The 27,546-nt window shown below is 43.9% G+C and overlaps 1 protein-coding gene across 1 annotated transcript; it reads left to right on the forward strand.

The window, feature by feature from the left end:
- Positions 1 to 1,958: 1,958 nt before the first annotated feature.
- On the forward strand, positions 1,959 to 25,753 carry LOC307085905 (transferrin receptor protein 1-like). Its single transcript, XM_079750834.1, has 19 exons — positions 1,959 to 2,151; positions 2,883 to 3,025; positions 9,568 to 9,618; positions 9,985 to 10,216; positions 10,520 to 10,709; positions 10,944 to 11,166; positions 11,501 to 11,623; positions 15,044 to 15,121; positions 15,524 to 15,663; positions 15,827 to 15,981; positions 17,036 to 17,155; positions 17,303 to 17,388; positions 17,590 to 17,653; positions 17,792 to 17,859; positions 18,237 to 18,280; positions 18,385 to 18,475; positions 18,842 to 19,060; positions 21,328 to 21,486; positions 21,733 to 25,753. Exons 3-19 carry the CDS (start codon positions 9,586 to 9,588, stop codon positions 21,973 to 21,975), a joined length of 2,268 nt encoding a protein of 755 aa, XP_079606960.1. The 5' UTR covers positions 1,959 to 2,151; positions 2,883 to 3,025; positions 9,568 to 9,585; the 3' UTR covers positions 21,976 to 25,753.
- Positions 25,754 to 27,546: the final 1,793 nt, after the last annotated feature.

Genomic DNA, 27,546 nt, shown 5'->3' on the forward strand with positions numbered 1-27,546 from the left:
TCGTGTGCGAGTGTGTGAGTACATGCGCATGACTTATTCCAAACTAGAGCTCAATCTTTTCCAAATCAAACTCTGAACCTTTTTTGCCTGACTGCCTGATACAAACTCTGAACCTTTGGCGTACAACCAGCACCGATTACACAAACAGAGGGGCATTGGAAAAGGAATTCCTCTCTTCAAGGAGCTTTTGCATTCTTGGACTTAGAACACATGCAACTACAACAACGATTTGCTGGGGCCTGGATGTCGCTAACCTTTCACAACCCCTAAATCCTTTATATGGGACCTCTCGTTCCATGGCAGGATGGGGATAAATTACCAGAGGCGTCGGTTGTTCTGTGAAAGGGCTGCAGGAGACTAGCATGGTCTGTACATTACAAGTCTTAAACACAATCTCCTGTCTCATCTTTCCAGTGTCTATGTTTATCGGTGTAGTCGAGATAACTTGATAAAAAATAACTTCAGGTTTAGTGTTCAATAGGCGGTCCCCAAGCTTGAGAGAAAGAGAATGAATGTATGTGAGAAAGGGATTTAGAAAAAGGCCCTGTTCACCGAAACATATAATTAGTAAAAAAAAAAAAAAAACATAACAGCATTTACTGTCCTGTTGATAAAATAGGGCCATTCGGTTAAACATAATTACACTGTCTGTCTAGCCTGTCAACTTGTTTACGGTGATTAATAAATGATTTACCCAGACTGGCTCCTGCTTCTCTGCGGCCTTCAGACAATGGTGATTCTGTGAATCCCAGAGACTGATGGTTTCTCTGTCTGACCGTTTGGACATAACACAAGGTCACACAAAAACACAAAAACACGGACAAAACAATTCGCAACATGCAACAATTCCGACATGATAATCCTCCTGCTCTGCCCATTTATACTGCTCCCATCATCTGTGGAAGTGTCTGACTTTTAGCAGAGAAGGGTGTATTATCATAGCTTCTGCATAGGTTAAAAAAGTTAAGAAAATAACTATAAACTCGCTAACTATTTATAGCTATAACTAAAGCTATTCAAAACATAGGCCTATTATTTACACTGACCCTAGTTATAACCTGGCTGAACCGGCTAGACCTGACTTAAACAATGCACTCTGGTGTTTCTATTTTTACAGCTGTAACTGTGCTGGGAAATATCTCTATTCTGAACTGGAAACTTCAGTTGAAAATGAAACTAGAGAATGGAGGACGAATTGTGCCACGGAAAGAAACAATGAATGTTTCCTAAGCTATCCTTTTAAAGAGTGAAGAATTGGTAAAACAATTATTGAATATTCTCTTTTAATGAAGCATTAACCAAATCAGTCAACAAAATACATATCAATTTGACAATCAAGAGTTGGATTTACAAAACCTTTTACTATTATTAAACTGCTTTGAAAATAGACATTTCAAAAACGTTGTTTAAAACAATGCATTTAATGACTGTAAAATTTGTCTCAAAATACTTTTAAACTAATTTAAATGATCCCTTTCTTTGGTTGTTTTCCGTATTTATTTCCTTATTGCTAATTCTTTCGCACGCTTCTACAAAGACTTAAGTCTTTGTAGAAGTATAGAAGGGCAGAAGCTCATAAAAGACAATTGCCTTTTATGAGCCCTCATAATTTTAACTGTCAGACATATCTGTAATTCACACAACTGAATTAGATATATCTGTAATTCACACAACTGAATTAGATATATCTGTAATTCACACAAATAAATTAGATATATCTGTAATTCACCCAACTGAATCAGATATATCTGTAATAAAAAAAAAAAAAAATTAGATATATCTGTAATTCACAAAACTGAATTACAGATATCAGCCGTGATGTCACTGAAAACGGCAACCGTTTCATCACACATCCTAAAAGTAAAACAACAGAGGTATCTCAATCTGCATGAGGACTGTGCATGACATTGCTCATGCGAGGCTTTCCTTTGGATATTGGTCAAGCAAAGCATTGACGCTCTGAGTTTCCGGGAGTTTCGAAGGTTCTGACCTTAAAGGACAATTAGGGTATTTTGAACATTGAGCCCCCTTTCTGGTTTGCCAAAGATGAAACTTTGAATATTGGTCCTCTCTCCAGTATTTGGCGAATTTCGAATCGTCCCTGCCTGCTTCACATGATGATCGTTTCAGAACTGTGAAACTCATCGAGTGGTAAGTGGTGTTTGTTGATGTTCCTCATCAAGTATCGTAGCGAAATATAGTTTCTGTCGTGTTTTATTTGGCATTTTGTAAATCTGCATTTTGTAAATGAAACGGGAACCGGACCGGAACCGGAAACGGAAAGGGGGCGGCGGCGGGGGGGGGAGGGGTGTAGTCTTCCCCCCCCCCCCCCCCCCCCCCCACACACACACATACACACAAACTGGTTGTCAATGGTCGGTGCCCCTGGGCACGGTCGCACCGACCAGGGGCACCGACCATTTACAAGGACCAATAAGCATTGCAGTTGCTTATTGGTCCTCCATTATTTTGTAGCCTATTATGCATTGTTTTACGGGGTAATGTATTTCATCATTATTTTCAAGAGGAACAATTGCCTACATTTTAACTCCAGAATCCAACAAATGTAATATTATTCCTCATGTTGTATCTTATTTTATTGTCATTTCGCCTCTTCAACATTGCCCTTGGTGTGTCATGACCATGGACCTATTGACGTGTCTTCCCGTCGTGAAACGCAGTTCATTTCCGTGGCGGTTTTCGCGCGAAATGAATGAAGATCACCGGCAGTGTTGCAATAATCGGCCATAATTCCCGCCCAATCTGGCAACCCTGTGATCACCGGCCCCCTGAAGGACCACGTGGGATGAGTGCATGGACTACAACGCGAGATCTGCTTCAGGATGTGACGTAAAATATCGTTTTTTTCCCCCCCCCCTCAGCCAATCAGATAACGAGGTGCCGCAGCGTGGCCGTGAAGGTCGAGGGCAGCGACTACGAGTAGCAGGTAAAGGCGACCGGTGAGGGCAGAAGACAGCGGAAGGAGACACCAGCACCTCGTGTAGCGCCGGCCCAGTCACGCAAGGTGAGGACACTCTTTCATCGCATATACACACAACATGAAGTGTAATAGGAAACACTTGGCCTCGTATGAATGGGTTATAACGCCATGAGATGAGCAGAGACAACCTCTTAGTAGATGTTCATGATATGGAGTATAACCTATTCTAATATTTGGTTTCCTGTGCCGTGCGTTTCACCAATGTTCGTTATTTTCTGCGATATTAGTTCCGTGAAGCCACCGATTATAAGTAATTTGGGTAAAGCCCACATGTGTCGCCTAGGCCGTTTTGCATTACACAGGAGACAAAGGCCGTGTCCCCCAGTAGTTATCCTACTGACATTGGCAACGAGGGCGCCATGACGCGGAGCCTGGGAGACACGCTCCCCGCCGCCCGCCTCATGTTGGCCAACGCTCAGGGTCAGAAATGTATGAAACGCTACAATATTACATATATATCCGATATTTAGCAGGAGCTTCCAACCAGCACAACGTTGATGCATGACAAAAACATATATTTTCAATTAATATTAAATATGAAGGCCTAATATTTGCACATGCTATACAGTATTTTGCTAAATTCCATTGTGGATTGCTGTTAAACGCACGGCGCATAGTGCTGAATAAGTACATTGCGTTTTATTCTGTAATTATAAAGGTAGGAAATGGTTGAAATAATACGACTCTTTATTAGAGTGCAATATGCTATAGCTAGATGCGGTGGGACTTCTCTATACATCTTCAATGTGTTGTCTATAGATGTTCATTACTACAGCAAAGCACTTGGTCGAGATGCAGCAGGTGAACTTGACATGTCGCTGGGCTGATGCCCTTGAATAGCTTGACCCCCGTGTTCCTGAGGCTCTTGTACTGCCCAGCATGACGGCATTCTGAGTGAGCTTTTCTTGTAATTGTTGCAGAATAATTAAAATAATATATTATTTGTGTACCATGAGACGCAGGGTAACGCGTCAGCGAGGGTCAGGTGCCCATTGTATTAAACAGGTGATGAATGACCGGTGCGTGTGTTGTTTAGGATGACATTCAGAGTCAGACTTGATAAACCCAATAAATAGGCTATGGGTCGTGGAGATGGTTAGGATGAGATCAAGGCTATTATTAGGATAGAGAATATGTGTAAGCCTACGTCCTGCTCACCCAAGGTAACCCATAAAAACCCCCTTTTGTTATCACCACAATCGTTTTTCTTTTGTGTGTGTATGTCAGTTAATTTGCTAGTGCACCAATCTTTAGTGTGATTACATGTGTGTGCCTCAAAAAGTCCATTTCACTGTAGAACTCTGCCATTGCTTGCCGTCCTCGCTCGCCGTCCTTGCTCGCCCGCATTCTCCCCTGTGAGCAAGCCCACTCAAAACTCCCTGCTCAATGTGACTCTCACATGATTTCCCCCTGAACAATGATTCCCTCACTACCCCACCTCCTCCTCTGAACCCTCTTACACACACACACTTGCAGAATGCGCTCCTAAGCGTTGTTCTCCGGTCCAGTGGTTCGCCCTCTTCTCAGTTGTTTCTCCAGAAGGGATCTATTCTTATGGTCGGAAGGTGGTCCAAGACTCACTAGAATTGATTAATCTGCGTTTGTGTCAGAACAGATTGGGACATTGCTTAGCTTTAATTTAGGCTAATAGTTATTGGCAAGGTAGTACTCAAGGTAGTTTTTATTAGTTCCTGCTCGTCAATGCAATCTTACCTGTCATTGTTCGGCATTTCCTGACATAGCCTACTTCCTGTTTGCATACTGGATGGATAGGATATTTCACCTTTCTGGAACATTGTTGGCTGTTCCTCGATGAGCTAATGTAATGTCGCACACAAATGTAAAAGTATTCACTTCAGCTGTTCTGTAAGGGAAAGTAGCTTAGAGATATTGGGCAATGATTCCTCTTTTACACAAAGCAAAGAATATGATGGTTCGTCATTGCACTTTCAGGCTAGATAATCCTCATCAGTATGATTTTAAATAAATATGTTTTTTTTTTTTTTTTTCAGTGCATGCGTGGCATGGTATAGTAATGTTTAATGGGCTCCATTGAGGATATGTCCTAAGCAGCTTAATCGTATGGCTTGTCGTTATTGCCACAGTTGGCCTGAGGCTTTATGGGTGTTGGGGAGCACCTGTAAGACGTATTGTAATATGGCAGGTTTTTGCCACATGCTGACATCTTATAATAATAACTGTATCATTTCTAAAAGACGACAAATAGGTCAGTCTTAGGACCCCGTCGTGCTGACTGTCACTTTATCAACAATGGTGGTATAATCTTTTTCTGTTTTGCTACTAGTCTATTTCTGAAGCAGCGGTTACTAGGACAGCTGCTGGGTTAAGAATGAGAGGGGTTAGCTACCGATGGCTAGCCCCTTCACCCCCCTCATTTTTCTAGGAGCCCCACGGCCACTTGGACTCAATATACCCTCGGTGACTCATGCTCAGTGTTGTAGTCTGGCAGAGGAAAAACCTTTTATTCTCAATCTGTGATGCCATTTTTCAATCAGACTGCCTGAAGGTAGAGGAGGGGTACATTCAGAACGCCTTCTGGGTCAGTAAAAGGTGACGTTGACCTTCTGAAGGTTCTGTTGAGGTTTCCCTCTTCAGTACCCATTGGCTTAGCCTTGAACCTGTGTTGGAAGTTAACGATCCTACTGAAGTGGGTCAGGTATTGTTGGGTTCATCATTGAAGGCCTAGTGCTCTCCTCAGGGCTGCTTGACATGTTGCTTCTTTGGGCAGATATGTGTTGTCCAAGACGCGGCCCTGCTTTGATCTGATTGTCTTGTATGTCGTTGGCACGAGCACGTTTCCTGGGTAGGGCGTGACCCACGCTCACCCCTCGCTATCTCTAATGCACATGCACGTCTCCACAACATTTTGACTGGAGAGATACACAACATGCACTTTCAGAGCATTACTCCTCCGAGGACTTTTTTAAAGTTGAATCACTCCAAAGCATTGTTTAGGGATTTTGTGATCACCTACCCCTTACTGGAGAATCTTGGCCATTGTTCTCACTTAATGGTTAAAGCGTCATTTGTACACGTATACGTTTTGTAACACCAACTTGGATTGTTACTAATCCATTGGTCCCCCTAACTGAGTGGATGGTTAAGCTGATTAAAGTTTGAGTTCTGCTATGCCTGGTATGCACAATCCTTGGCGTTACCTTAAAGAAATAGGTGTGGAACAACAGTCACATCAAACATATGGACCCCTGTTTGTTCAAGTTGTACTTTTTATATGTATGTACTTTGTACTTGAAACGGGTCATGTTTTGAATATTAACCCAAGACTGGCACATAAAAAGCTTTTGATTTCACCTCCTCTTCTACTACTTGTATATCTAAGAATGTAATCAATATTAATCATTAGGCGTTAACCATGCCTTGTATCTTGCATGATTCATCCTTTTAATATTTTGTATTTCCTACACTCCAATAGGGCTTAAGAAGAACCTAATAACACCAGCAAACTCTCCTTGCTGTTCGCTACTACTAATGGCACTATTTTGTCATAACCAGTAGAAGATTGGAAAACTTTGTGAATTAGTCACTTAAGCCTAGAATGTCCCCAGCCTTTATTCTGAGTGGACGTTGATGTTGTTTGCTCAGTGCTAAGCACTAGCCTGTGCTATCTACTAGAAGTATGCTAAGAGTTCGCTGAGGCCCCGATTAGCATCATTATAAATTAAGCCAGTGCAACCAGTGCTGGCCTGAGAATGTGAGTTTTCTTGGCGTTTTGCCCACACTCTCATGTCTGTCATGCAATGTCCATGCTGGTCCATTGGCCATGGGCTGCACTCTCTAGGGTTTGTAGTTCACTCTTAATAAGTTACGTTTTTCACAACCTAATTTAGCCCCTAGATCTCTGTAGATGGTCTACTGCAGAAATGCCATAGACAACTTTAAGCAGTATGTAGTTCCCTCTCATCCAGAGGCCTTGAGTCCCATATTATCTTTGGCTTGTCTGTTGGATTAGCCTATATATATGTTAACGTCTACTCGACCCTGAGTGGCTATGTAGATCTGGATGTTTTGTTCCCTCTGAAGGCCAGACGGGAGAAATACACCTTGGACTAGCTCTATCTAGAACATGGAGCCCTCAGTTGTGCAAAGTTTTGTTATATTTGAACTAATGGCACTCATCCCCATTTCCACTCCTGGAACCTGGGAATCAAACTCAGTTTGGTGTGTACTTTTATCATTATCCAGAAGTTGAATTAACCAAGTAGTCAGTCAGCAGAATCGGTTGTGGTTCTTGCCCCCCCCCCCCTCTGTCTTGCGAGTTCTGGGAAGTCTTGGCTGCGTGGACTGGTGCAGGTGTTCGGGTACGGAGCGGCGGTGTGGGAAACAACCAGTACTTAATGGGAAGGTCAACAGCAGGGCGTCTAAGTGTCACTAGGCCAAGGCTGGAGGTTATTTGAGGAGGAGTGGAATAGAGGGATTTATTCTTAAGGATAATTTGGGTTGAAACAATTTAGAAGAATGCATTTATTGTTTTATTGATCCACACAATTAATACAATATGAGCTTGACTAAACATTAAAATGGCTAGTTTTCTATTGACAACTTGGCTTATAAATGAATTATGAATTGAAGTCTGTGATGATCTACTTGATGATAATATGTAGGGTTGGGAAAGATAATAGATTCTTCGATGCATCGCGATTCTGTGTAGAACGATTCCGTCTCGATTCAGATAAATTAATAATCTGAATATATGTATGTATATTTTTTAATTATATAATTCTTTTAATAATTTTTTTTAATTAAATTTGTTTGCCTCCTGCAACATTCTGTTCGACAGAGCGGGATAATTTGAGTAGTTTTAAAATTATTTAATTCCTCTTCAATGTGTATTGGCCAATCTGATTTGTCTGGACGTGATTCAGCCTGGCTCCGCCTAGCACGCACGCAAACTCACAGCCGGACACAAGAACGACAAACAAGTTCTTATTCTGGACTAGGAGAAGCTTTTTCATTAATGACATAGAAAAGAAAGATTAGAAAGAAAAGAAAACTAAATTTGTTAATTTTTTTACCTACTTCCATAGTGTGTTGAAATGCAAGCTGCATTGATTATTGCATTGTTCATAGAAAGTCATATTTGTGACAAAAGCTTTTACTCTAATAAAATATTAGATAAGGTAATTAATCTGTTGATTTCTTTAATGATCATCACAAAAGTAGGAAGTCATTAGCAAATTCTGAGTAGCAAATTCAGATTTTTTTTTTGAAAATCCTGCATGGAAATGTGCATAAAAAAAATATTCCTTCGAGATGCATCAATAATCGTTTTAGAATCGAATCGTTGACCTCTGAATCAGAATCAAATCGTGAGGTGCCAAGAGATTCCCACCCCTAATAATATGATGCCAAAAGTCACAATTGTTATCTCTCAAAGTTATTATTTTTGCATTTTAAATGATTAAAATGGTAACTTTTACCATTTTGTAAGTTATCAATCATCTACCAAACAGGGCAGTGAGGTGATACATTTGGTGATACCGTGGGTTTTTTGAGAAGTGAAAATGAAAACCAACTTAAACTTTTCTGTAAATGAAAGGAGAGATGGATCCGGATCTTCAGGTTTTGTCAACCAAATTCAGCTCTTCAGTTCAATGTGCAATTGTGGATCAGTATATTATACTCCTTGTTAAACTCAGGAGGAAAGTGAAATATTTTTGTGAAAGAGGCAAGCGTAGGGCTGTACCTCAAAATTGGAGTAATGGAAGCTAAACCTAAATTCTCTAATTCTCTATCTTGAGTAAAAAAATAATGATCATGTGCATTATAACGAAAAAGACATGTCATTAATTGTTGATGCTGCATGAATGGATGCACATATTGTTCACTGCGGTGGGAAACTATATTGTTTGCAGGACCAGAACTTTATTGTCTCTTAAAGCATTGCAAAGTCTTTCAGATAGACCTCGATAAAGTCAGTAAACTATTTGTGCATTAGTTTGTAAGAAAACCGCAACAAATGTTAAAATGACCATGTAGCAAAAATGATTGTTGTTCGCCGAGGGATCTGTGTAGATTGGTTCATTTGTTCATTGAACCAGTACAGGATCAATTGTTCAAATCAGTTTAGGTTGGATATTGTTGGACGGCAGTTTAAACATCCCAGAGGGTGAGGAAAGTTATCTTATAAGGCTCCCATGAGGAACTGTTATCATAGATAATAATAATAATAATACAAAATGGCTGTTACAGGTGTGGGTGGCAATTAAATCAGAGCCATTGTTTGGTTTGGTAGAAGCGTAAGGGAGGTTGTGTTTGCATTGTGTGCACTGTGTTCCTTTGAGCCCCGGCCTGGAGACCGCCTGTTGCTAGAGGCAGGTATTGCATACCTGGGAACTCTGTCAGGACCATAGGAAAGCGCTTTGATGTTTGGACAAGAGGTTCAACCCCCTCCTCCTTCCCAGAAATGAAAGGGAATATGTACACGGCACCTGAGCGGTGAAGACTCCCAGGCGTGGGATTTCACTGAACAGTTGAACTCTTGAACATTGTCTAAGAGTTTTCTTTCTTTATTTCTTCCTCTTTAGGATCCTGAGAAGTGAAAAATGGAACAGGCCAGAACGACGATATCCAAAATAGTGAGTCTTCCCACAGAACCTTTTTTTGTTTTTATAAAAAGCAACAATAGGCGAAGGCTAACTGTTCGTCGGGTCGATAAACAGCAGTTGCATAACGGGTCGGAGTCTTTAATGTCACCTATTGTGTCTTTTAAAGGAAGTAAGGACAATCACTTCCTTCAGATTATATGGTCGTTAAAAACAACTTATTATTACAACTTTATCTCAAGACCTATTGACACAGACCTTTTTTGTAGATTGGATCTCAAAAATAAATAATAAAATAATTGTAATAGAAATATTCATTAACTGCATACAAAGCCTTAAGGAGTTGACCTCATCGGGGAAGTAAGGCGGCGTCTGTCCACCTCTGTGTCTCCCTCTCAGTTCAATGGGGAGCCGCGCTCCTACACGCGCTTCAACCTCACCCAGAACATGGAGGGGGACAACAGCCACGTGGAGATGAAGCTGTCGGCCGACCTGGACGAGGAGGTGGGGGGCAACGGCCAAGCCCACCAGCCCAACGGCCTTCACGGGCCCTACGCGCTGCGCAAGACCGGGCGCTCGCTGAAGAACATCTGCTTCCTGGTGTCCGCCATCCTCCTCATCTTGATCATCGGTGAGTACAGGGAACGCTGCACAGAGGTGTGGATTCATTAGAAGAGAGGAAGGCGTAGTGGGTGGGAGGATTGTGGAGTAGAGGCACTGGGTTTAGATCCTCCAACGCCTCACCTCTGCCCGCTCAAACTGAAGTCATTGAAGGGAAAGCAACCGCTGTACATAATTGTTGAGGTGTGATCCACTGGTACTGTCAGCTGTAAGGGTAAAGTAATGTTCTGTTAACAAATCTTTTCTTATTTTGTTATTGCTTAAGACTTTGTGTGTGTGTGTCTGTACTAAAACCTCCCCCCCACTGCTGCAGGCTATCTGATTGGCTACCTGGTTCACCGCAAGAAGGACCTAGCCGTCATCTGTAAATCGGCAGACCTTCCCTCCAGCTCTCCCAGCGTGGCGGAGAAAGAGACCGGGGCAGCCCCTCTCATGGACTGGGAGGACGTCAAGAGCCTCCTGGCGGAGCAGCTGAGCTCCACCAAGCTGGAACAGGCCTTCACGTGAGTCTGCAGGGGAGGGAATCACAGGGTACCTGGAGATACGTCCCCCGCGGCCCGCCATACCGATAATATCGCCATACAGCCACTCCGCAATAATTAAAATATTGTTAGGCAATCCTACAAACCTGAAAGCATTTCCAGATAATTCTGGCAGATTGTACTCCAACTTTGACAATGATGGGCCATGATGCTGAACAAGGACCAGCGTTAAGGGCTCTCTGTGGCGCTCCTCAGCGACATGGGCAGCCCCAGCCACCGCGCCGGCAGCCCCGGGGACGAGGTGCTGGCCAACAAGGTGCTGAAGAGGTTCAAGGCCTACTCCATGGAGCCGTGGAGCGACCAGCACTTTGTCAAGGTCCACGAGCCCAGCGCCCGCAAGCCCAACCAGGTCACCTTCAGAGGGGTTCCCGAGGAGCAGGCCGGCTTCCTGTCGTACAGCGCCACGGGGAACGTCACCGTGAGTTGGTCAAGCCTCTCCCTGATTGTAGTGTGGATGCTGTCTGATGCCGGAGCCACGGGGGGCTCACTAGAGGAGCCACGGGTGGGGGGGGCACTAGAATAGCCATGGCTAATGTTGCATGTTTCAACTGCTATGGATACAAACTATTTCAGTTGTCACTCTTTTCAAGGGCAGTTGTGATGTGTCCGCTCAAGGTGGTGCTATCCCGCTTCTGACTTTCCGTGTGTGTGTGTGTGTGTGTGTGTGTGTGTGTGTGTGTGTGTGTGTGTGTGTGTGTGTGTGTGTGTGTGTGTGTGTGTGTGTGTGTGTGTGTGTGTGTGTGTGTGTGTAGGGCGCCATTGTCTACGCTAACTACGGCCAGAAGGACGACTTCAAGATGCTGGTGGACTTCAATATCAATCTGACCGGGACGGTTGTGCTGGTGAAGGCTGGCAAGATCAGCTTTGCTGAGAAGGTGAGGTCTCTAGGATCCAGATTGTGTAGCTAGTGTCGTTTTCTACACATAGATAAAACATTTTATGCAGGGTTTCCGCAGGGTTGTTAAAGGTATTAAAAGGTAGTAAATGACATTAGCCCAAATTAAGGCCATTAAAAAGTATTAAAAACTAATAAACGTCATCTGATGAGGTATTAAATTTCCAACAAGGTCTATGAGTTTTTAAATTTGTGTAATTTACGTGCAGGCCTATCTCCTAAAATGACTAAAACTTGAGTGGATTTATTTTTATGTTGCAGTAGGACCTGAGTGATATCAATGATGTCACGCGGTGTGCGCGCTGAAACAAACCGGATATACCCGGCTGGCTTGCTGCCAAACCACTTCACGAGTTCGCTTCTGTTAAAAGTAATTTGAAAGACAATAATGGGGAAATGCACGTTTTCCGTCCTCTGGCTGGAGGAATCAATATTTAAAGAATGATCGCAAAAAGAACATTTGTTTGACCGGTTGCCATGGTTATATCCGTGTGGTTAATTTGCAGTTGCTGTGTTAATTAGCGATGTTGTCAGCCTACTGTTACATTAAACTGTAATCAGTAATCCCTCAGAGAACAAATTTCAGCTGAGCCCCCCCCCAAAAAATGTTCTAAATCCCTGTGTTTTGAAAGATCTTTTAAATATTTTACACATTTTAAACATCTGATCATATTTTAAACATCTCTCATCGTATTTTACACATTTTAAACATCTCTGATCATATTTTTTTGAAACATTTTAAACATTTTTGAAACATTTGAAACATATTTTTGAAACATTCTAAACATCTTTGTGCGTTTTTAAACACATTTCTTAACACATTTTTTTTTCTTAACACACGTTTTTGCGTAACGTTTTTGAAATGCATTTGAACATCTTAATCTGTAAACTGCCAGTTTAGCCTCCTTTTCAGCTCACCTCCACTGTAGTGGGAGCAATGAGTCTGCGTTGCTGTGTTCGAAATCGTTCCCCATCACGGATATAGTGCACTATATAGGGTGCTCGCCATTTTGTAGTGGTGTTCGAATTCTCAGTGGTAAATTCGCACTATACGCACTATAAAGTAGACTTAAAATACCCAAAATTTGAGTGAACATACGATGTTCCGTACATGTTACTCCCGTATACCACAATGCAATGTGGTCGTGTTTTTTCGGAGGAGAAGAAGAAGCTGAATAATAACGAAAACGTATACATTTAATGATGGAGTCTCCGGCTTTCGTTTAGAAATGTCAACAATTTGTTTGGGATTTAACATCGAAAATATAACATTCAAAATTAATAAAAAAACCTTGATCAAGGAAATGTAACATTCAACATCAATACAACCTCCAGCTTCCCTCTAGGGTGCCCGGTTTGTTTACATGATGTGGGCGCGTCCGTCTGCGTTACACAAATACCCGGCGCATTTACTGACGCAAAAGACGTTTAGAAATGTTCAGCGTAGTGTCCGAATTCCCGTTTGTTCGTTCCCTATATTGTGCACTATATCATGAACACTACATAGGGAATAGTGAGTGAGTGAATAGGGAATGATTCCGAACACAGCACGTCTTCGCCCCCCCCAAAGAACTCTGGCGCCCCCCAGGGGAGGCGCGCCTCACAGTTTGAAAACCACTGGTGTAGACCGGAGCGATTCCCATTGAAACGAATGGCGCGTTGATTATTCTTCAAAACGAGAGCTGGTAAATTGTGAAAAATGAATTAAACTGTAATCAGACAACGCAGTTATATGCTATAGACCCTAGAGTATCTGTGGTATAAAGGCTGGGACGAATTTCGAATTCTAAATATGTACAATCCATAACGTTAGCTCTCTGGCTCATAGCTCAGCGGACTAGAATACCTCCTGTTGCCGTAGTCGTAGCTACGGTCCGTCCTATTTATGTGAAAAACTTTATATTTGGATTGTAGAACGCATGAATATATAAATGAATGATCGTAATATCTTTTCTTTGGCAAGTGACCATGGTAGATGCTGGATAATGCCCTTCGAGGTGTCAAAAACATGTTTGATCGATCGTTATTAAAGGGGACTACTTTTAGAGGGAGATGAACTCAAACAGAGTATACATTTAACAAGCATGCAATACGAATAAGAAAAAGCATAATTATTAAAGTATTTGAATTGTTTTATTATGTTGGCAAGCAAGGAGTAGAATAAATGGGATAATCAGTCTTATTAAAACGGTTTGTATATCATATATACGGCTCAATCGGAATACAATTCTCTGATCGGAATATAATTCCATGCGGAATAGAAGAGGTGTTGTACTCCACTATAATCAACATGTATTCACTTATTCCGATTGGTTTGGGGTGGGTGCGGCTACTTTTTAACTTAGAGAGATGGCATCAGCAGCTGCAGTATTTCGCAATTGGTCCGTCTGTACTTTAATGCAGACCGAACTTGACCGCTGTCAAGGAAAGTGGATTTTTTTGCCTGATTCACGTCTTTCTTATTACTCCGTAAGAAGTCCGGTAGCTTATCAACCCCAGCGCGTCCGGTTTCTAAGCAACGTCAACGTCCTTGGCGGACTATTTCTCTGCTGTTTTGGCAAGGAGCCGTGTAATAATGTATAGAACATCGCCGGTCATTATCGAAAATAATACCCTTCAGGGCGAAGCAAGACACCTTCGCATCGCGGCCCGGTTCGCCCTGTCGGGGCTTATTTATCCGATAATGACCGGCGTTCTGTCCTACAACTTTATCCCTTACATATATCATATAAGTCCAGACCAACATAACGGTTGTGCGTGAGAGACATACAAACGTAAGCTTACCATTTTTGTAAATGCCATAGGCCTATATACAGTACATTCAGATTGCATGATAGGAATAGATCTATTCCGATTAGAAATCGAATCAGAAGTGTCCATGTAAACGCGGCTAGTATTGTGTGTAACGCGTTACTACGCTGTACTTTTTCATGTAAAACCTTTACACTGTAATAACAATATTTAACGAGGTAATTATATCTTAACTTCAACAGTTGACACAAAAACTCCCTCTCTCTGGCACTCTGTCGGTCTACTTTGTGACATATTGATTAAAAACTATGGACCAAGTCTCGTTGGGACATGTTGATCAATCCAACTCCTATGGTCTCTCTCTTGAAGTCGTGCTGGTATTAAAAAATATGGTGAAGGTATTAAAAAACGTATTAAAAGGTAGTAAATTCAGCTTAAGAATTTCTGTACAATCCCTGTTATGTATCTAACTTTTCAAGACACTCTTAACAGGTTGTCAACTTTACAAAGGCAATTAATAGAAAGAAAGCGGACAAATTAAGTGCCTAGTAGTAGTGGTAGTAAAGTCAGGGCAGGTTGTGTCTTTGTGTTCGGTGATTCACGTTGACTTGACTCCTCATGAATATCTACTCTCTCTCCCTGCCTAAAGGTTGCCAATGCTGCCGGGATGAATGCTTCTGCGGTGCTCATATATGGAGACCCGATCATCAATGAACTCTATGGACACGTAAGCCCTTCGGTTTAAATGTAATCCTATTGGCATGACCGAAGGAAAGATTGTAATGTATGTAATGGCATGACTTCACAATGCAGGCTCCAATTCCATGGAAATGTAAAACTAAAGGCTGAGAAAATGGACGTCAATATTTTGATATATTCACTTTTGTTTGGAATTTTCTATATTACTAATTCAGCGCCAGTTTTCTGGATCGCTTTCAGTCTGACCCACATTTTGAAGAACAGAAATGTAATGGGGTCTTTTTGGTGCAATATAGGAGGTCAGCCCAGGGTGGAGACCCTATGGGCTGACCCCTGTAACTCCAATCCCAAAGGTTAGGGTTACAGCAGTTTCTTAGGCTTGACCTGAGCGTCCATCTTGGGTCTAAGTTTGTGTACTCTACCTCTCCAGGTCCACTTGGGCTCAGGAGACCCCTACAGCCCCGGCTTCCCTTCCTTCAACCACACACAGTTCGCCCAAGTCATATCGTCCGGCCTGCCCTCCATCCTCGCCCAGACCATCACCTCGGACCTGGCCGAACGCATCAGGGGGTGGGTGTGTGTGTGTGTGTGTGTGTGTGTGTGTGTGTGTGTGTGTGTGTGTGTGTGTGTGTGTGTGTGTGTGTGTGTGTGTGTGTGTGTGTGTGTGTGTGTGTGTGTGTGTGTGTGTGTGTGTCAGACTCACAGTAAAGCGTGGTCTGTGTCCCTACTACAGAGGGGGTCAGAGGGGACACTCCTCACCCATTGAGTGGCCCGACGTGATCCACCAGAGAGCGGAGAAGGAGGTGGTTAGGGTGGAGGTCAACAACGTGCTGGTGGAGAAGAAGATCATCAACATCTTGGGCGTCATCAAGGGCTTTGTGGACCCAGGTCTGTCTCTGAACACTCTCTACTGGTCTCAGCCTGTTGGCAGTCAAGTGTCTAGGGTGTTGTACCTCCAACAGCAATGGACTGGGGTTTAATCTCCAATTTCAAGTAGAAAGCCATGACCAAGAGTCCTTTCTCATGACCTGGTCCTGAATGACATGCCAGAGTAACCAGCGCTACCAGAGTTACCAGAGTAACCAGCGCTACCAGAGTTACCAGTTACCAGAGTAACCAGCGCTACCAGAGTTACCAGCACTACCAGAGTTACCAGAGTTACCAGAGTTACCAGAGTTACCAGCGTTACCAGAGTTACCAGCGTTACCAGAGTTACCAGCGTTACCAGAGTTACCAGATTAACCAGCGCTACCAGAGTTACCAGCGCTACCAGAGTTACCAGCGCTACCAGTGCTACCAGCGCTACGAGTTACCAGCGCTACCAGAGCTACCAGAGCTACCAGAGTTACCAGCGCTACCAGTTACCAGCGCTACCAGAGTTACCAGCGCTACCAGTTACCAGAGCTACCAGCGCTACCAGAGCTACCAGAGCTACCAGAGTTACCAGCGCTACCAGTTACCAGCGCTACCAGAGTTACCAGCGCTACCAGTTACCAGAGCTACCAGCGCTACCAGAGCTACCAGAGCTACCAGAGTTACCAGCGCTACCAGAGTTACCAGCGCTACCAGCACTACCAGCACTACCAGAGTTACCAGAGTTACCAGCGTTACCAGAGTTACCAGATTAACCAGCGCTACCAGAGTTACCAGCGTTACCAGCGCTACCAGTGCTACCAGCGCTACGAGTTACCAGCGCTACCAGAGTTACCAGCGTTACCAGAGTTACCAGCGCTACCAGTTACCAGCGCTACCAGAGCTACCAGCGCTACGAGTTACCAGCGCTACCAGAGTTACCAGCGTTACCAGAGTTACCAGCGCTACCAGTTACCAGCGCTACCAGAGTAACCAGTGCTACCAGAGTAACTAGCGCTACTAGAGAAATGTATTACAAGAATGCTGTCCACAGCCACCCTCCCCTGAGCGTTCCTCCCTTTGCCCCCAGATCGTTACATCATCCTGGGGGCTCAGAGGGACGCCTGGGCAACCGGCTTTGCCAAGTCTACCGTGGGCACCAGTGTCCTGGTTGAGCTCGCCCGGTCCATCTCCTCCATGGTGAAGCACCGTGAGTCACCCTCTGAAAGCTTCGCACAATGACCGAAATGTGTCTGTGTGTCCGTGTGTGTCCGTGTGTTTTATGTCAAGTGAGCTGCAACCTATTGCAGTTTTAGTGTTGAAATAATAATCTGATATTCTATTCCCTGCGTGCCAGGGGGCTTCCTGCCAAGGAGAAGCATTGTGTTTGCCAGCTGGAGTGCCGGTGATTATGGGAACGTTGGCTCCACAGAGTGGCTCGAGGTAGGAATTGCATCCAATGAGAAGGAAGTTATATTAGTAATTGTACAAAATATAATGCAATTAACAGGACTTGTGCCTTGTTAAAAATCCAAAAGTGTTTTACAAAAAATGCTGGATTTAGAGATAGCTCTGCAGCCATGGTGGTTATTCTTGTTAAGCCTATTTTGTGTGATGCCTGACCTCTGTCATTTGTGTGCACAGGGTTACCTGGCCTCTCTGAGCATGAAGGCCTTCACGTACATTAACTTGGACGGTGTTGTGACAGGTGTGTGTGTGTGTGTGTGTGTGTGTGTGTGTGTGTGTGTTGCCCCTGAGGCCAGGGGTCAATCGTTCTGTCAAGTTAATTTAAAAGTGTTAGAATTCCTCCTGGGGTTTGAAATGTACATGTTTCCATATCTTCCAGGTTCCGATGGGTTCAGTGCCTCCGCGAGTCACTTGCTGCAGTCGCTGGTAGAGCGCACCATGAAGGAGGTGAGCTTCAAACCATCCATGTTATATAGCGCAAAACACCTAACAGGGTTCTTACAGAGTGAAATGAGTTTAAAATGATCCCAATAATAGAGATGCATGTGAGGGCTCCAACAAAAAAATGTGGAAGGATAAATACTACTCTATTAGAAGTTAGCTAAACTAAAAATAATGTTTTACGATTTACCACCTTGCCTGAAACTAAATTGCCCCCAAAAATGCGTCTGGTCTACCTGGTGACTGACCTGTCTGGCCTACCTGGTGACTGACCTGTCTGGCCTACCTGCTGACTGACCTGTCTGGCCTACCTGTTCACTGACCCGTCTTGCCTACCTGTTCTCTGACCCGTCTTGCCTACCTTTCTACCTTGTGTCTTACAGTTGAAGAGTCCGATGGAGGGGTTGAAAATGCGCTTCAGCAAAAAGTAATTAGTCTTATCACTTCTACCATCCTCGCCATATGGTGTTCCCCTATTAGAACATGTGGTTATGTTTTGTGGTTCATGTGTGCCCTCCTGTTTTCTCTCAGCCTGCAGCCCATGCAGATGTCAGATGCTGCCTTTCCTTTCCTCGCCTTCTCAGGGATTCCCTCCATCTCGTTCAGATTTACCGGCGCTTCTGTAAGTTCTGTGGTTCCAGTGCAGCCATCCTTTGAAACTAGGGAAGAGAACCTTGGCTTGTCTTTATGACTTGGACAGCACAACTTGACTGATAATTTGGTGTTTAGTCGAACAACCTAGTCATTAAACTATCCTGCCACTGCAATTTCCTGATTTGTCAAGTATGTCATGTTTAATTATTAGTATTTGTGCACTTCTCTCTACAATATTTCACCCTGATTCAGCCCATCCTGTCTCTCTTTTCCATGCCTATAAAGATCTTTTGAATGGAGATACGAGATACATTTACACTTCCTAAGCAGTTTTTAAATGAAACCAAGAAGTGTGTTGATAGACGTGTGTGATCTCAGTAAACCTCTCCCCTAGGACTACCCGTACTTTGACACCCCGCTGGACACGAAGGAGCAGCTGATGAAGGCAACGTCCGAGATGTCCAAAGTGGTGCTGTCCGCTGCCCAGGTGGCCGGTCACATGACCCTGCGCCTGGTGCACGACCACCTGCTGAGCTTCAACCTGCGGGGCTACGACATGCTGATACGCTCCTACACAGCCAACATCACCCGCAAAGTCCTCACCCTCCAGAAGGTCTGTGTGTGTTGGGGAACCGCCATGTTGATGATTTGTTTAATACTGTGCTTTTCCTGTGTGTATCTCTTCTACAACGAGGATAGGGTAGTGGCCTAGGTGTTTCTGGGCTAAGATGTTACCCACCTCCCTGTGTGTGTGTGTGTGTGTTCTCAATTGGTTACTTGGCATGTAGTAAATTAAGGCTAGTCATAGGCATTACAAACCTATATAGCATTACCAAAGACACCAAGTGTTAATTGGCAAAGATTATGTTTATAGTGCGACTTAATGTCATCTGAGACTTTAACCACTTTATCGTCAAATCCCGCCGGCGGGCAAGTTTTTTAGTTACACTACCCCTTCCCCCCCAACATGCTGGGTCAATTTTCGGCATCATAAGGTTGAGTGATATAGTCATGTCATGCACTTTTTTGAAAGCTTAGAATCTCAGGAATGTCATCCAATGCAAACCATTCTGTGGAATAAAAATGTTTAGCGAATATAGATCAAATATATCCTAGTGTCTTAGGTCAAAATAGCCCCCCTCACCCACCCCCTCCCTTGGTGCATTCTTAGTTTACCGTCGTTGTGGATATCCTTAGCAATGAGTTGATACTTCATGTTGGGTCTTGAAATGTTCATAAGAGTCCACAGAAATTGAATATCAATATTATTTTAGTCTAATTACATTGTGTATATGCACAAGCCATCTTATACAAAGCAGCCGAAAAATAGAAAACCGAAATGCTGCAATGTTTTTTTGTAGAAAACTGATTTAGGGTTTGAATTCCGCTATTGTCGTCTGATTAATGGTATCCACTGTGTATGCCAGGGTCTCACGATGACGTAGAGCCCTCACACATGTCTGTAAGACCAATACTTCCTTGTAAACAAGCCTTACAAGCCAACGAGGCGATCACTATCAATACGGGGCATGTATACTTTGATTGACAGCTGAACCAGCAGACAGCAAGGGTCGGGGACGGGCCTTAGATATCCTAATAGCCAATGAAAAGACCTTCCTGACGATATCCAGCATGTCAAACACCGTCTCACGTGTAGGTGAGAAAACAAATGCGCAAGGGGTGTGTGTAAAGCAGCAGGCTCGTCCCCAGAGTGCCAGTGTGGAGCAGGTGGTTGATTTGCGCGCTCGTGTGTGTGGTTTTATTTTTATTTATTTTTGTGAACATTTTGAAAGATAGCTAAACGCCCGGAGGAAAAAGGAGGGGGAGGGAGGGAATCATGTAAATAGTTATTTTTGTTTCTTTGTACATTGTTATTGTAATTTTACTTATTTATGTTTATTTGTACATAGTTATTTATAGTATTTTTACTATTTCAGTTTTGGTGTTTATACCATTGCAGTTTTCCCTTTTTAAGTAAAAATAATAGCCAAAACATTTTGTTTAAGCTTTTTTTTGTCAAAATTGCATAGGCGGAATAGCTAAAAATTTGATTTGTGTGTGATTATGCCTGTCTCATTACATATCAGAACATCTGGCATGCTATCTAAATGGTTCCCAAGAAAGCCCAGAGGGTAACCTTTCATTTGAGACCAACATTATGCGTCTACATGTTTGGGTTCATGTGTAGTAAACCTTTAGTTTACAGTATGCATTTTGGGTAGCCAAAGGTCTTTTTTGGAGTCTCCAAAAGGACCCTGACCAAACGAATGGACATATCATTTCATAAAAGGAGCTGGAGACTTCATCTTTTATGCTTTGTTGATCTGCTTTTACACACAGCATCACAAGACCTAGGGCGAGGGCTCAGTAGTGTTTCCAGGGATATGGAGTTACCCAGGGTACTACAATCTGCTTGGTTTAGAGGCGTGTCTAACCGGCTGGAAGGAAAAACAATATTGTGATATGTATCATGATACAGTTGCTCTGATAATGTTATACAATTCTACAGGTTCTCAGCTTTCCAAAGAGACCAAGCATGTGATTAGAGGTCATACTATGAAGGAGCAGAGCTCTCTAGAGTAGGCGCAGTGCAAAAACCAAGTGGTTAATACATATCCTATGTGTGCATGGGTTATAGAGTCAGGATAGTGGGGCAGGATAGAGTAGAAATAGTGATACTACTTGGAATTATTAATATAATTAATGTATATTAATGGAAGTTTAATAGAAGAACAGCCTCAAGGAAATTCTCAAACCACGTACTCAAAGTGTGTGTGTGTGTGTGTGTGTGTGTGTGTGTGTGTGTGTGTGTGTGTGTGTGTGTGTGTGTGTGTGTGTGTGTGTGTGTGTGTGTGTGTGTGTGTGTGTGTGTGTGTGCAGGACCAGCCCGACCTGCTGCCCAAGACGGTGACCCCCGATTGGGTCCAGGGGGCATCGGGCTCGTTCAGCCGTGCCATGAGCGACCTGATGGGCTTCATCGATGACAGCGAGCTGCAAGACGTGGAAATGTGCCGTGAAATCAACGACCGTCTCATGCAGGTGAGACGCCCTCACAGAGCAGGGGAGCTCATGAATCAGATCTCACAATGCTCAGACTGAAGAGACACTCCCAGGACCATAACTATCCTGTCATATTTTGGGTTATTTTTTGCCAAAGGCATTTCCAACCTTATATACCCAAGCCAAATTTCATGTTTTTATTTTTATATTTGAAGCCAGTCCAATTTCAATTGTTTGTGGCCTTGGACAAAGTTTGCCGAGTGACCCCGTGGAACGTGTCCCCAGGTGGAGAGGAACCTGCTGTCCCCCTACGTGTCCCCGCGAGACAGTCCCTTCAGACACATCTTAGTGGGGTCCGGCCAGCACACGTTCAAGGCAATCCTGGATCAGCTGGAGGCCTTCCGGCTCCAGAGGCCCCATGTGGACGTCGAAGCCTTCAAGACCGAGCTGGCCCTGGCCACCTGGACCCTCCAGGGCTGCGCTAACTCGCTAGCGGGGGATGTCTGGTCTCTGGATAATGAGATCTAGACCACCCCCACCCTGCACATGGTTGGGCCATGGCCATGTGTTGGTACCAACCAAAACCAGCGGTGGGGCCTACCGCTTCGAGGGGCCCCTCGGAGTGGTAGGTCCCACCACGCGGTAGGTCCCACCACTACGCAGTAGGTCCCACCACGCAGTAGGTCCTACCACTACGCAGTAGGTCCCACCACGCGGTAGGTCCCACCACTACGCAGTAGGTCCCACCACGCAGTAGGTCCCACCAAGTGATAGGTCCCACCACGCAGTAGGTCCCACCAAGTGATAGGTCCCACCACGCAGTAGGTCCCACCACAAGTAGGTCCCACCACGCGGTAGGTCCCACCAAGTGATAGGTCCCACCACGCAGTAGGTCCCACCACTACGCAGTAGGTCCCACCACGCAGTAGGTCCCACCAAGCGATAGGTCCCACCACGCAGTAGGTCCCACCAAGTGATAGGTCCCACCACGCAGTAGGTCCCACCACAAGTAGGTCCCACCACGCGGTAGGTCCCACCAAGTGATAGGTCCCACCACGCAGTAGGTCCCACCACTACGCAGTAGGTCCCACCACGCAGTAGGTCCCACCAAGCGATAGGTCCCACCACGCAGTAGGTCCCACCAAGTGATAGGTCCCACCACGCAGTAGGTCCCACCACAAGTAGGTCCCACCACGCGGTAGGTCCCACCAAGTGATAGGTCCCACCACGCAGTAGGTCCCACCACAAGTAGGTCCCACCACGCGGTAGGTCCCACCACGCGGTAGGTCCCGCCACGCGGTACGTAGTAGGTCCCACCACGCGGTAGGTCCCACCACGCGGTAGGTCCCACCACGCGGTACGCAGTAGGTCCCACCACGCTGTAGGTCCCACCACGCAGTAGGTCCCACCACGCAGAACTGGCAGCTTTTAAATTTGCAGATGATGTCCCTGTAAATGGACACCACAGTTGTAGGGCAGTCTTAACACAATTGGCCATTTGATGTTCATAATTTGATGCTCATCCTAATATTGATTTCTACACTCCCAATACCCTGATTAACTTATAATGCATTGTTTCCCTTTTTGTTTTCACAAACTCCACAATGCCAAATTGAAATGATAAATTGGAATTGGCCTCCAAATGAGTTTAGGTTCAGGATATCCCACTGTGAGGGCGTTAAACCTAATGATCACGTCTACAATACGCAAGTAACCTCAAAGTCTATGATTTTGACTTTAACTGAATTAGATGTAATTTATCTGATGTGCTTTCACTCAGTCTTGAGGAAACATCAATTTTAGCACAGCAGAACAAATCGCAAAATAAGCACTGGTACGATTTCTTTATTGTTTACAGAACGTAATTTCTTTGCGATCAACAGCTGCTGTCATTTCTACTGATGTTGTATAGATCTTTTAATTGCATTCACACCTCGTCGTTTTGTATCTGACAAGGCTTAATGTACCATTGTGCTAAGATACAGTTTCATGTTGGAGTCAAAAGTTACCAGACCGCTAGAATGGTCAACCAATCAAGAAAATCGGATATAGCTGCCTGCAGTCAACAACAAAAATAGGTAGCCATTTATCAATCTCACATTAGTCTCCTTTGAAGATTGTCTTAAATGGCCACTTGCTGACCCAAGTCCCATAGTCCATTTTTTTAAAATCCAGCTAAAAGTCTGAATCAGAAAACCATACCTGTATTTATTTTTGTTATTTATTTATCAGTGGCAGGGTTCACTATAAATAGTGCTATTTTTTATTGCTTGTTTATCAGTGGCAGGGTTCACTATAAATAGTGCTCTTTTTTTATTGATCTTTTTATATGTAATATATAATTATCGGGAGCAGTGCCTTCCATAATTATGACAGTTATACTGTCGAAATGACAAAAGCAGCATCTGCTTCAAGAAGTATACCTGTCTTCTGATAGGCGGCCAGGTACACCTGTCAAAGCCAACTGACCAATCACGGCAAACCGCCCAGCCCATCATGCCGTAGTCAAACCACCAATCTGTCAAATTCAACCGCTTTTACCAATTGTGGCCCTTGCAGAGGTTGGTGTAGGAAAACCTTCAGTTTGGATCTCCACTTGGTTGAACATCCAGTGGTCCGGTTGGCGGGGGGTTTTGGGGTCAGAGACATCCTGCCCTTGTTCAGTTGGAGGTTCCCCGGGTGCCCTGCGAGTACCGCTCTCTCGGGGGCATGTATACTTCTAATCCTGAAGACGTTATCGGGAGCAGTGTCTTCCATAATGTGAAGGAAAAAAAGGTAGTTTTTGCCTACCAGTGTTAATCCATATCGGAGGCAGTGTCCTCCATATTTCACTGTAGGGGAGTGTATGTTTCGTATTATCGGGAACAGTGTTTCCCATAATTTCTGTATATAACAGTAACGGCACCATAAAATACACAAATTGTCAATGTCATTAACATCACCAGTTTGTTGTTGTTTTATCCGTGTTTAACTCGGAGGTCTCGGATGGGCATAAGAAGACTTGTAAGACGCAAACACTGGCAGGTTCCCAGAAGGGCACGAATTATTTTGTGGCATAAACAACCGTGGCCACATGCTCCATGAATAACGCCCCTGATAACATTTTCGGGCTTCTTCCAAACAGCACCAAAGATTGGTGTCTATTTTTGAGAGTAGTCTTGGTATGGGTTGTGCCGCATTTCAGAAGTCTTATTTCCAGTCTCAACCGCCGGTTTCTCCTCCTCACTTTTGCTTCTTCTCTGGGGCTGCAAGATTAGGCGTCTGTTTCCATTGGGATCGGGTTATGTTTGTATTTTCAAATCAAATCACCAAACAAATCCCACGACGGCCACCATGGTTCCAACTGTTGGTTGTGGTTGGGAGCGGGCTTATCGAGAAGGCCGTGTCTCTCAAATGTGCGGGTGGTACAAATGATGCAGTTCAGATATAAATGTTTTGTTTCGTTTGGTTAAAACGTTTATGTTGCTTTTCTGATGGTAGTCTTATGTGTGCCTTTTTTCATTTTGATTTTTTTAATTTCTTTTTTCGGTCAAGTCTGCATTATGTAGAGCTCTTAAATAGCTGACGTCTTTCATGATTATGATGACACTGTTTGAAAAATCACACTAGTGCTTTTAATCTATCTCCCTCCTCCCCCAGTTGCTTTTGATAGATTAATATATATATTTCTCTTTTTTTGCTTGAACCAAAATGTGTCTAAGGTTGTGTAACATTCTGTCTTTACCAAGGTTAAAACTAACTTTATATTAAGTCAATTGAAACAGTGATTATAAGAAGATCTTTTCTTTTATATCCCCCCCACACCCTTGTTAAAGGTATGAAGACAATGAAGCCAAATCTGGCTTCAGATAAATGCACATGTCAGTCACTTTGTTCACACAACAAGCGTACAAAATACAACTGTTGAATAGTTTTAAAGATGGCGAACATAATTGCCTGCATGGTTCAGGATTTTCAACCTAATTTGTGACTTCGGAAAAATAAAAATAGTAATTTAATAGAACTGCACAGAATCTGTGCCAGTTGATTTGAATATATCTTGACCTTAATATATTATCTATGTAGTCACAAACATGTGTATTAACTTTTATTGAATTGGAAATTGTTATGAAATATTGGAAAGTAATTGTAATTGCCCTTCATAACTTTGCTTATTTGTTTCTTTACAAATTATCTCATTATTATTATTAATAATGTGAAAATCTTGATTTGTTTCAAAACATTTCTCAAACAGTAATTTTTTCTGATACTATAGGCTGCTCATTGCCGTTTGTTATCATTTCTGTTGTTCAAATAAATGGTCATAAGGTAACCTGTGTTGACTCTTTTCATGATTTAGGCTACACGCTCACATTAAGTTGACAATCCATAGACCGCTGCTAATGAGTAGGCCAGGGGTTGGCAACCTGCGCCTCTTTAGCCGCTCTCAAAAAAAAAAGTTCAACTCTGAACCGTTCTGTTGTTCAGTCTACACTGTAGTGAGGACAGTTCATGTTGTGGACCTTTAATGTGAAAGAATTAAAGAAAAGTTAAGATAAAGTTATTAAGTCAATGAGTTTGCGTTCAGGTGTTTGTTGTGCTCACCATTGGTCTTTTACATGCCTATTTTGTGTGTTGTGTATTAATGTTATCTCATTGAAGACCCATTTTCTGCTGCAGTCAGTGTGTTCTTGTTACGGCACCCCCACATGGTCAGAGAGGGTATAACACATAGGCTGAAGACGTTGGGCTGCGTAGGAAACAATGGATTTATTTAAGCATTGCTTTAGACCAGGGGTGTCAAACTCATTTTGGTTCAGGGGCCACATACAGCCCATCTGATCTCAAGTGGGCCGGACCAGTAAAATAATGGTAAAATAATAGCAAAATAACCTACGTCAACTCCAATTCATTAGCTTTGTTTTTCAGTACTATGCTTTGTCATTCAGCCTACATTTGTAGCCTACATAATCACGGATCACAAGGATCTATATTAGCACAACACATTTATTCACAGATAGGCCAATGTAATTTAAATAAAATACATTTCAAATTCATTAACAACTGGTTTATTTTTATAGAGTTGTGTGGAAATTGTATTAAATGAAGGATACAATTTCGCATGTTGAGCACACAGTTGTGTGACTCGTTTATTTAGTTTTAGAAAAACGAATCAAAACGTGCTGCAAGAGAACATATGCCGCATCGGCCTCCGCGTCATGAGAAGCTCGTAATCTTTAAAGGGACAGCGATCCCTGAAACACAGACAGTAAAAGACATGCCTAACACAGTGTAAAGAACAACACATAACAAAATACTGTAGGTGAATTATGTTACACTCACTACACATGTCCCCCCAGAATTCACCATCAGCAGAAAACAAAAACAAAACAGTCATTGCTGCGTCGTAGAGGAGGTCGAGGAGCCACAACTGTGGCAGGCGTCCCGCCATGACACGGGTATGAGGCCTGGAGTGTGGGAGTCCCGGGAGGGAGGGGAGCAGGGGGCAGGGGCAGAGCTGGAGGTCGTCCGCGTCGTGGGGGCTGAGCCAATTCAATGGGCCTGGCTACGTCCAAGTGAGCTGGCTTGAGGCGGTCAATGGAGAGTCGCTCCGGCCTGCCGCCCATGTCCACCACAAAATGTTTGTCCCCCGTCTCCAAAACCCGGAAAGGGCCCTCGTAGGGGGGGCGTAACGGTCCCCTGTGGGCGTCGTGGCGAATGAAAACGTAGTCAGCCGTCCGAAGCCCAGCGGGGATGTGCGACTGAGGGAGGCCGTGACGGGAAGTGGGGACAGGTGCGAAAAGCCTTGCATTGTCCAGTAGCGTGGACCGCTGGAGAGTGGCAGACCAAGGAACGGTGGTGCCAGGGACGAAATCCCCTGGAACCCGCAGCGGCTGGCCATAAACAAGCTCTGCGGAGGAGGACTGTAGGTCTTCCTTTGGTGCAGTCCTGATGCCAAGCAGTACCCATGGGAGCTTGTCGACCCAGTTGCTGTCTTTGAGGCTGGCACGAAGAGCAGCCTTCATCGACCTATGAAATCGCTCACAGAGTCCGTTAGCCTGTGGGTGATATGCGGTCGTGTGGTGGAGTTTCACTCCGAGGCTCTGTGCGACAGCGTTA

The sequence above is a fragment of the Pollachius pollachius genome, assembly GCF_949987615.1.
Source record: "Pollachius pollachius genome assembly, chromosome: 14".
NCBI classification, from domain to species: domain Eukaryota; kingdom Metazoa; phylum Chordata; class Actinopteri; order Gadiformes; family Gadidae; genus Pollachius; species Pollachius pollachius.

Bases quoted from the DNA above. Each gene is read 5' to 3' on its own strand.
- LOC307085905 (XM_079750834.1), top strand. From the start codon at position 9,586: ATGGAACAGGCCAGAACGACGATATCCAAAATA. The intron at 15,122-15,523 runs GTAAGCCCTTCG...CTACCTCTCCAG, and splicing joins TCAATGAACTCTATGGACAC to GTCCACTTGGGCTCAGGAGA. The intron at 19,061-21,327 runs GTCTGTGTGTGT...GTGTGTGTGCAG, and splicing joins AAGTCCTCACCCTCCAGAAG to GACCAGCCCGACCTGCTGCC.